The 11,483-nt window shown below is 32.6% G+C and overlaps 2 protein-coding genes across 2 annotated transcripts; both read left to right on the top strand.

Annotated features, from left to right (window-relative positions):
* The first annotated feature begins 3,984 nt into the window (after positions 1-3,984).
* On the top strand, positions 3,985-7,104 carry EMB269 (GTP1/OBG family protein). The gene is made up of 7 exons (XM_078956769.1): positions 3,985-5,057; positions 5,145-5,418; positions 5,521-5,809; positions 5,956-6,115; positions 6,278-6,386; positions 6,519-6,667; positions 6,860-7,104. Exons 1-6 carry the CDS (start codon positions 4,054-4,056, stop codon positions 6,606-6,608), a joined length of 1,926 nt encoding a protein of 641 aa, XP_078812895.1. The 5' UTR covers positions 3,985-4,053; the 3' UTR covers positions 6,609-6,667; positions 6,860-7,104.
* A 2,684-nt stretch (positions 7,105-9,788) lies between these two features.
* LOC145045600 (protein FAR1-RELATED SEQUENCE 5-like) lies at positions 9,789-11,096 on the top strand. The gene has a single exon (XM_078993922.1). The coding sequence runs from the start codon at positions 9,789-9,791 to the stop codon at positions 11,094-11,096; it is 1,308 nt and encodes a 435-aa protein (XP_078850048.1).
* Positions 11,097-11,483: the final 387 nt, after the last annotated feature.

Here is an 11,483-nt window from a genome sequence, read left to right as displayed (position 1 = left end):
GGCTTCTTATATATATATATATATATATATATATATATATATATATATATATATATATATATATATATATATATATATATATATATATATATATATATATATATATAATAGCCTTGTGGACCCATTTCAGTGGAATTTACTTTCTCTTTATTGGTTTGGATTGTTTTTCATGTTGGGTTTGCAGGGATTAGCAATGTACTCTAGTTTATACCTATAATAGCAACACTCTTATATTAGCATTGTGGTTTATTTGTTACATATTGTTATTATCAGTAAAAAAAAAAAATGAAAGTGTGTTGCTATTATTTGCAAAGAAATGGAAGTTGTTGGTGTTATAGGTAAAAGTTAATGTATGTTGTTTATACTGGTAAAAAGAGTAGAGTATTTTATACCTATATTCAACTTACTTACATTTCACTACAAATATAAGCATTATGCTATTCTTTGTAAATAAATGAAATTATGAAAATACATTGCTATTATAATTAAGGAAATGCAAGTGTGTTGTGGTAATGGGTTACATATTGTTGCTATGTGTAAATAAAATATATACTGTTATTATGGGTAAAAACTGAAATACATTTCCTATATTGTTAAAAAGAGTAAAGTATGTTGCTATTTCTTGCAATTTTGTCTTTCTTCGTTTAAATACAAGGAATATCAATGTGTTTTCATTGATTTGTTGATTACAACGTTCTACTTCCATTTTCATCCAAATGCAAAGCAATTTTTAAGGCCATATTTGGGTAGATTTTTTAGACTAAAATGTCGTGACCAAAAAAAAGTGAAAGTATAATGCTATGATTTGGTAGATTTTTTCAAATTACAATATCTTATTAACAAAGGTTGAAAAGTAGAACGTAACAATAGAAAATGAAAGTAGGATGATATAGTACACAAACAGATGAAAGTAGATTTGCAATGTGGTAGAATACCTACCTTTTTTGTTTGAAAGTATGATTTTATAATACACAAATAGATGAAAGTACGATTTGGTAGGTTTTAAAGTAGAACATCATAATAGAAATGAAAGTAGGATGTTATAATTCACTATTTTTACTGATGATAATAATAAGTTGTAGGGTAGAACACCTACCTTTTTTTTATTTATGTTTTTCTTTTCCTTTTCATGTGGATTTTTAGAGTACATAAAAGCTATGTGGCAAGATGAAAAGTGTATTTTAAGAGTGATAAAAGCAATGTATTTTCAGGATCGATGGTATATAATTGTTGGGTTTAAAGGAAATTTACATTGGTTTATAATTACCAACCTAGATGACTGGTTATATCTATTAATTTATACTTGATAATATTCCATGAGGAGTGAAGGTAGATTGCCATGTGGTAGTGTGTGAATTCATGAAACATTAATTTAATTAGATTTCATTCATACAATATATATTAAAAGTAAATAGCTAGTTGATAGGGTTTGAATGTGCATCTATATCATAAAAGTTTTTCCAAAATTTATTGGACAACTAGGTGAATGTTCGTGTGCATTTTATATAATATAAATTAATATTAATAGATATATATCTTAAAAAATAATTAATATATGGTTATTAACTACGATAATTATTCTTATACTAAAATAAAAAGTTTATACAAATTAAGTACGATAGGTTGGAAAGTAGAACGATTATTTTTAATGCAATGTAATTTTCAGTTGTTTGATATAAAAGTTGGTTAAGGTTTGATGTAGCACCATGGATACATCACATTAGTTGGTGATACAAAACTGTTTTGGAATGTCATTCATAAAAAGATAGTTCATTGGTTGTCTGCATTTGATGTTGCAGTCTATCTGATATTATTTATTAAGCACTCCAGCCTCCATGCGAAATAGTAAACAACTAATTTTTGAAGGTATAATCCATTTTCATATGTTTTTCTAATATATGATTGTAATTTACTAATTAAATTATTGTTTTGTCAGTAGGTTACGTGATTTTTTAAAGTTAATTCGTTACTTTCTTTCACATTGTCTACTTTTTTTTATTAACGACATCTGAATCATTATCGATGCACACATGTGTGGTTTCATCAACAAATGTATCACTCATAAACAAAGACGGGTGGTTTCCTCAATAAATGTATAATTCCTAAGGCTTAGGGGTATCCTCACAAGTGGTTTCTAAGTGAAGAGGACGCCATATCATTTTTTAACCATTTCACAACCAATCCATTAGGTCGTAAATGGTGTTTACTAGTAGCTAGACAGTAAAGATGCAAAAATAAGAGAAAATGTGAGAGGTGTTCAGGCGTCCATGAGGCGGTGTTCAGGTGTCCTTTAGACTGTTATTTTTTAACCATTTACAGCCACTCTACAACCAAATCACCGGTCCATGAGGCGGTGTTCAGGTGTCCTTTGGACAATCACGTCGAAAATCATGTGTCTCTTTACCCACCATTCAGATAGCCTAAACAAAACAATACAAAATCATTAGAAAAATATCAAACTTACTTGAAAAATCTAAATTATCACATAAACTTACTCGTGTTTCATCCATGAAGGTATGAAGGGGCACCAATTTTTATCGAAGAACGAATTTTTTTAAGGCTTTTACGGTTTATGGGGTACCAATTCGGAACAAGAATATGTTGGGGCCGATTTATTTATTTATTTTTGACGATTTTGTATAGTATTAATTTTCCGGTTTGGGTTCGGTATCTTCGGGAAAAACTTAGTAAACTAACTGGGTACTGCCGAATAATGGGGTACCAAGCCTAGGGGTGTAAGTGAGACAAGCCAACTCGCGAGAAACTCGAAACCGACTCGAAAATACTCAAAATCGACTCGAGCTTAATCGAGCCGAGCTCGAGCTCGAGCTACTCGAGTGCCTTATCGAGCCGAGCTCGAGTACAAACATACTCAGCTCGTAAGGCTCGCGAGCCTAGTCGAACTTAGTATAATTTACATATATGTCATTTCTTTATAATTGTTCATTTATAAGATATATATCATTTCTTTATGACAAAATTACAAAAATGGTCCTTGTGGTTTGCCAAAAATCACAAAGGCAGTTACTACTAATTTTTTTTGATGCAAATGGTCATTGTGGTTTGTAAAATTTGCAAAGTTGGCCATTTTTACTAACACCGTTAGTAAAACGCCGTTAGAGACTGAATCTGTAAGGGCATTTTCGTCTTTTCAAATATAAAGGGACTGAATTCGTGACATTTAATAAACCACAGAGACCATTTCGTCTTTTCAAATATAAAGGGACTGAATTCGTGACATTTAATAAACCACAGAGACCATTTTTGAAAATTCTTTGAAAAAAAATTAATTTGCTGAAAGAAAGAGAGAAGGTTCAAACTCACAACCTCCAACTTCCTTTATCGCCAAAGCCTTAACCAGTTGAGCTGAATGCTCAGCTGGTTATTTGTTCCTAAAGCTAATATATATAATAATGAAACCGTTAATATTTAAATAATAAATAAATAAAAAAAAATTTTACCTAATTTTTTTTAATAAAACAAAATGTATTTTAGTCGTATTATAAAAAAATATATTTTTGCAAACAATTTTTATGTATTTATTTTATGTAAAATATATTTTTTATGTCTTTAAAATATACATTTTCGTATAAAAAATATGTTTTCGTAAAATATATTCTTTTATGACTTTGAAATAATAATAATTAATACTACTCATTACATAAAAAATATATATAAGTTCTTTTGGATCGTTAGTTCTCAAATATGTATTTCATCTTATTTAACATACATATTTCATTTTATTTAAAATACGTATATCATCTTTATTAAATACATATAACCGAAAAATGATTTTAAAAAAACCGACTGAACCAATCGTTTTGTAAAAACCGTTTTTTTTTTTTTTTTTAAATACAAACAATTTTCTTCGAACTTGGTAAGTATTCGGTTCGAGCCAAGTACCGGTTCGGATTTGGGTCAAAATACCGGTTCGGGTTATGTATATGATCCGCTTTCGAAATGAAGTGTAGTGTCTGACTTGTTCCGGTTGTGCTGAAGTCTGAATGCTAGTGCTTTTATGCTCAAGTTTTAACATCAATTGAGACCCAGAAAATGGCGTCTGTCTCTTCCTTATCCTTATGCTTCCTTTCTGCTCATGCCCAAGCTCGCTCCAACAAACCTCGTAAACAGCTTGCCCCCAAAAAACCTAATCCCAAAAAGTTCAACAGCATTACTACCCCTCGTCCACAGTCTATTTTCTCCGTCTCAGGCGGCCAAGCCACCACTTACACTCGCCTACCTCCCAGAGACGATGACTTCTCCGATTCCTTTGCAGAGATCAAACTATCCGATTTGGCAGCATCGATGCAAAAACAAAAGAAGCCTTCCTCCGGTAGTAAAGATAAGACAGAGGATAATGCAGAAATAGTTAGCGATAAAGAGGATTCAGGGTTTGATTATGGGAAATTTGAGTTATATGAGGTAAGTTCCGATGATGAAATTGACGGAGACGAGTTTGAGGAAGACGAATTAATATTTGAAAACAAAGGGGAAGATGAATCAGGATTTGAATACAAAGGGGAAGAAGACGAAGGAGAAGGTGAAGGCGAAGAAGAAGAAGATGAGAGAGAGAAGGAGAAAGGAGTGCCTGCAGTGATGAGATGCTTCGACAGGGCGAAAATCTACGTAAGGTCAGGAGACGGAGGTAACGGCGTGGTGGCGTTCCGCCGTGAGAAATTCGTGCCTTTCGGTGGGCCATCCGGTGGTGACGGCGGAAGAGGAGGCAACGTCTACATGGAAGTCGTTAGCTCTATGAATTCTCTGTTACCCTTTAGGAATAGCATTCATTTTAGGGCTGAAAGAGGGAGTCACGGACAGGGGAGCAAGATGAATGGAGCAAAAGGAGAAGATGTTGTTGTGAAGGTACCACCTGGAACGGTGGTCAGAGCCGCCGGAAAAGATGGAGCTCCCGGAGATTTCTTGTTAGAGCTGTTACATCCAGGGGATAGGGCTTTATTGTTGCCTGGTGGAAGAGGTGGAAGAGGAAATGCTTCCTTCAAATCAGGAGCCAATAAAGTGCCTAGAATTGCAGAAAATGGTGAAGAAGGTCCTGAAATGTAAGTTCTCCTTAACTTTTGTAAATCGTTCACTCATTTTCCATAACCCACAACTTTTAATCATCTGTAATGCTGTTTTTCTTACAGGTGGTTGGAATTGGAGCTAAAATTGGTTGCTGATATAGGAATAGTGGGTGCTCCAAATGCAGGAAAAAGCACCTTTTTAAGTGTTATTAGTGCTGCACAACCAAACATCGCAAATTACCCCTTTACAACTCTTCTTCCTAATTTGGGTGTGGTTTCATTTGATTATGATGCTTCCATTGTTGTAGCAGATCTTCCAGGTTTACTAGAAGGGGCCCACAGAGGCTTTGGTTTAGGCCATGAGTTTCTTAGACATACCGAAAGATGTTCAGCTCTGGTATATTTAATATTTCTTTTCGCATTGATCCAACTTTTTTGCTAAAAGACCAAAATACCCTTACTGTGAATTAATAGTTGTGTGATGGAAATGGAGGCTTAGGTACACATTGTTGATGGCTCATCTCCACAACCAGACTATGAATTTGATGCAGTCAGACTTGAGATAGAAATGTTCAGTCCAGAACTTGCTGAAAAACCTTTTATAGTTGCATTCAACAAAATGGATCTTCCGGAAGCTTTTGAAAAGTGGGAATCATTCAAAGAGAAGCTTCTTTCAATTGGAATTGAACCTTTTTGCATTAGTGCAATCAACAGAGAAGGGACTCGGGAATTGATTAATGCTGCTTATGAGCTTGTAAGACAAGGAATTGAAGATTCAAAAGATGAAAGTAAGCTGAGTTTATTAGCGACCTGTTTTTTCTGTTTTATATGGACTTAATCTGCCCACTCAAACACAAAATGAAAATGAACATGCTCAAAAATAATGTTATATTTATTATTATTGTAAGTAATTAGCAAGTGGTGTCCAATGCAGTTTGGAGAGATCCTGTAGAATTCAGCCACGTGGCTGAAATGGTGAAGAAGCAGCGAACTGCTCCCATTGATGAATTTGAAATTTCTCATGATAGTGCTTCAGATACATGGCGTATTGAAGGTGCAGGATTGCAGCGATTTGTTCAAATGACAAATTGGAAGTAAGTTTTTTCTCTCTCCTAAATAAAATATTAAAATAAGATCTTCAATCCCAAAAGTTCTTATAATCTGTTGTTTTAGAAGGGCTACCTTCATTTCTTTCTATTACATAATCGTAATTTTAGTTTTATTCTTATTAAAACATTTTACTTGTTGTATAATAGATACATGGATTCCGATAGAAGGTTCCAGCATGTTCTAGAAGCATGTCGTGTTAACAAGACTTTAATTAAACGTGGTGTGAAGGAAGGTGATACAGTCATCATTGGCGAGGTATGTTACTTTGTTCTCAGACCGATTTCCCAAAAATACCCCTCAGATACAAACAAGAAGAAAAAAAAGACATGAATAAAAAGTTTTTCTCAAATTTGGAGTAATTATGGAAATGTTGTTTGTTTATTGTAGATGGAGATGATATGGCATGATTCTCCAACAAGTTCTGGTCCAAACAGGAAGGTATCTACAGAATCTGTTAAATGGGCAGACTGGAAATGATCCACGTGTACTTCCATGTTTTTATTTTACTCAAACAAAGGTGCTGATTATTTATAAAGGTATGTATATTATATATATATATATATATATATATATATATATATATATATATATATATATATATATATATATATATACCATTAATTATTATTTCAAATTTATAACCTAGTGAAGTGCTTTAATCTCAAAAACATTTAGATATTTTATCTCTAAATCTTAATTTTTTTTAAAGCACGTATCATCATGTGCAGTGCCTGACGTCACCAATGGTCACTGACCAAGAGCAGCAGTTCCGATACATGTTAATGGTGCAAGGTTACTGATGTCTTTATCAATGAGTCATTTTAGTAGAAGTATTATGTTGTCGTTCTATCTTTTAGTAAACAACTGATATATGCATAGTCATTTTGGTAATATTGTGCTTTCTATGTTTGAAGCAATATAATGTTTGATTTGACATAAGTTTTATATAAATATGTAACTAGTTTTCTCAAAACCATGTCTTTGTATTTGCCTGTTAAAATTAATATTCCACACTGTTCATTTACATGCAACTCACCAATAGGTGTAATATAATCTATGTTGTATGCTAGTGCTATGGTTGATTTTGCTAACAAACAGACATTTTACTATATCTAATGTGATAATATTCATCTTAATTCCACAATTGGTGATCACATTGAAGTCATCTTGATTGATCTTGCATCCTGTCCCATAGATGTAGTGTATTCAAGAATCTTAATACCTTTCAAGAGTCGTACATACCACTCTCTTTTGGACAATATGAGAGCATTCTACTTCTCCTTCTTCCTTGTTTTCTTAGAACATCATACCACTAATTTCTCAGGACTTACACGTGTTAGTAATACAACCAACACACTTTAAGAAGTGAGGAAATATAGGAACACATGAACTTACGTTGTATGCTCCCTTCACTTCAAATGAACCATGTGTCTGGTTTGTGACTAGCATTGAGTCAATGTTTTTTTCATAGAGGTTTTTCGCTTCTTTTTTGTGTTGGTCTTAGACTAGCTATTTTTGCCTTGTTATTTGAATATGCATCTCTTGAGGTTAACCTTGATTCTAATTGTAAGAATTGTTTAAATGTCTCTTGTGTGTAACTACAATACATGTACTTTGGTCTGATTTCATCCTAAGACCATGTCGTCTACGTAGTCATCTATGTTTCTTCCATATATGGTTGGTGTCTTGTCTACTAGCCATTGATATTTCATTACTGTATTCTTGAGTTTGAAAGACATCTTATGGTAGCAAATTGGTCCCTTGTTTCAATAGAACATTGTCTTTTCTTCAGATTTCATGTGTTTTTATGATTTTGAGATACTTTGATTCATGATTGTGACTTTTAGGAATTGTTTTGTAAAACTTATGGATTTTGGAATGGTTTTAAAAATAAAAATTTTGCTTTATTTTTGGGATGTTACAAAATTCAATTTGTAATCAAATTACCGTCCTAACCTTCACTTTTTATTTACTAGCCCCAACCTTTTTAATACTTACATAAATAACCCTAATATAAGTAAGTGTCCGGGATTTGTCCTTGGGATTCCTACCATTTTTTGAATTATTAGATGATCCTACTTTTCTCTCTCTCTCTCTCTCTCTCTCTCTCTCTCTCTATATATATATATATATATATATATATATATATATATATATATATATATATATATATATATATATATATATATATATATATATATATATATATGAGAAAAGTGAATATATCTTTAAGGGTATATAGTTTAGCTACCCTATGTACAAAACTATGTAGTTTCGATTATTGGATTGATTTTTGAAAGAAAAAAATGACAATTTCCATAAATAATTTGCTATGTTCCTAATTAAACTCGACTATGATAACATCAAATCACGTCCTCCTTTATCTTGCTTGATGATCGACTGCTTATCACCCAAAAAAGAATCAGGGTAATCGAATTCAAAGAAAAAAAATAACGATTTAACATTCAAAGAAAAAAAAAACGACATCAAAGCATGTCCTCCTTGATCGCTTGATGATCGGCAGCTTATCACCAAAAATAATCACAGAAATTGAATTTACAGAAAAAAAATAACGCCTTAACAGTCAAAGAAAAAAAAAACGATTTTAGAGAAATCGATTTCAATCCAAAAAAAATCTACTATTTCGAAATTCACCAATAAGAGTTTCATTCAAATTGGAATTATATTCAGGGAGTTCTTAGAAATAACAACTTATAACGAATTGAGTTTCATCAGACCTTCTAAAACTACAAATCACAGCGTTCCTGTTTTTTCTTTCCAGAGCACTTCCAAGTAAGTCATTCATCTTGTGTTTTATGGCCTATGTTATGTGTATCTGATTAGTAAATATCAACAATATGAACTAACTGTGAAGTTTCAAAGTTTGGACTTTTTATTATCAATAGGAATCGGTTGTAATTTATTTTAATGAATGATTTTTTTTAAAAAAAATTGTTTGAACTTTGGATGAGCTCTTTTACACCTGCATCAAATATGATGAAAATGTATTACATTCCCAATATATTTAACTTGTGCAACTCTTTATTCTCGGTTCTTATTTATATTTAAAATTGAAATTTGGCTGCCACTATGTGATTTAAACGAAAGTATGATGCTACAAAAACTACAAATCCCCCGTGTTCTTTATTACCTTATGAATTTTTATTTGTTCATGGCTTTTAAAAGTGACATTGTTGTTTTTAGACATTGTCATTGGCTGTGATTGTGTTTTTTTTTTTTTTTTTATGTATAATGTTTCCATTATATTCAATATAAAACAATTTTGTGTTAATCTTTTATTTGGAAATGTGCATGTTTGTCTATTGCACGCCATAATGAGTGAAGCCGAAGCAAGTAATCAAGCTATAAAACCATATATAACCAAACATATTGACACAAATGATTACGTGGAAGCAACATATGAACATGAAAAAATAAACAGTATCGGTGTGAACATTGAATTTGAAGAAGATGATGTTAATGATGAAAGGATATTGGGAAAGGTTTTTGATACACCCGATGATGCCTATACATTTTATAATGATTATTCATTTTTTGCATGGCTTTGGTATACGTAGAGATGACATAATTAAAAATCCTAAAACAAATGAGCCTTTTCGGAAGATATATGTATGCAACAAAGAAGGTTTCAAATGGATGGAGAAAAATGCTTCAAGTGAAAATGAGAAAAAACGTTGTAGATATGTTAGAACCGGATGTCAAGCAAAGCTTCGAATACCAAGACAGGAGGATGGGAAATGGTTGGTGGACTCGTTTAATGACACACACAATCACGACTTGACCATGACACCTACGAAGGTTATGAAGCATCGCTCTCATAGCAATTTTCACCGTTCAATAGAAGGTAAATCTCTTATGGTGCAATTTGGTCAAGCGGGGTTGAAACCGTCTCAGATTAAAAATGTTGTTAATATGATGAAAACCTCTAATGTAGCTGATGTCACTTCAAAGCAATGTGCTGATGTCATATCTGAGCATCGAAAACAACATAGAGGAAAGGAGTTATATGGACTTATAAAACATTTTCAAGATAAAACATCAGTTGACAGTGACCAATATTTTATCGTGGATTTGTCTGATGATGGGTATCCTAGAAATATCTTTTGGGCTAATGGTAGATCAAGAGATGCCTATACAAAATTCAGAGATGTTGTTTTTGATGTCACTTATATGGCTTACATATTCAAGATGCCTTTTGCTCCCTTTACTGGGGTTAATCATCATGGGCAGTCCATACTTTTTGGTGGAGCATTGCTTGAAAATGAAAAGGAAGAGACATTTGAATGGTTATTTGAACATTTCCTCAAATGTATGTTTGACAAGTATCCAAAGGCAATTATTACTGATCAAGACAAAGCTATAGGCAATGCAATAAAAAAAGTGTTTCCAAAGACTCGGCATCGCTTTTGCTCATGGTATATCAGTAAACATGAAACCGAGTACCTTCGATCGTATGTTTCCCGTTACGGTGATTTTCAAGAAACGCACAAACAATGGATAAATAGTGACACCATTGAACAATTTGAAGCAAGATGGGAGATTATGCGTATTAAGTATGTAATGGAAAAAAATTGTTGGATTAGTGACATGTATAACCAACGTATACATTGGGCTAAACCCTTCTTGAAGGATATTTTCTTTGCTGGTATGACCACAACCGGACGAAGTGAGAGTATCAATTCATTTTTTGATGGATTTGTTAACTCAAAGACCATGTTGAATGAATTCGTTGTACAATACGACAAAGCAGTTAAATCACGAAGGGATGACGAAGAAGATGAAGACTTCAAGACTATGAACTCAAGGCTAGTTCTTTCTTCAGTGCATCCAATCGAAGCAAAAGCAGGTCAATGCTATACAAGAAAGATGTTTGATACTTTCAAAAAGGAATGGACCGAAGCTATTACCAATTTGACTCATGAGACTCTAACAAAAACTACATAAGAAAACACATATAAAGTTGGGCAATTGGATGTTAATAAAGAATATTGGCGTACTGTTACCTTTCGTTCTTTAAATCAAGTCATCGTCACATGTTCTTGTTCTATGTATGAGACAAATGAGATTTTATGCAAGCATAGCTTATATGTGATGAAGAAGAAGCATGTTCAAGAACTGTTGAGTCACTATATTTTACCATGATGGACCCTTGCTGCTAGATACAAACTGGGTAGTGCTAGCATCGGACTCGGAGAAATAAATAATGAAAATGGAGTTAGTGCCTACAGATTATTTTGTGTCCATTCAAATTTTACTAAACTAATTGAACAAGCAAAGGAATCCCCTTCGGAGATACAAAAAGTTAATACGATATTGATAAATCTTTTAGAC

This window comes from Lactuca saligna, chromosome 5 (genome assembly GCF_052625555.1).
Source record: "Lactuca saligna cultivar CGN05327 chromosome 5, ASM5262555v1, whole genome shotgun sequence".
Taxonomy (NCBI): Eukaryota; Viridiplantae; Streptophyta; class Magnoliopsida; order Asterales; family Asteraceae; genus Lactuca; species Lactuca saligna.
This window is presented reverse-complemented; position numbering and strand designations above follow the sequence as displayed.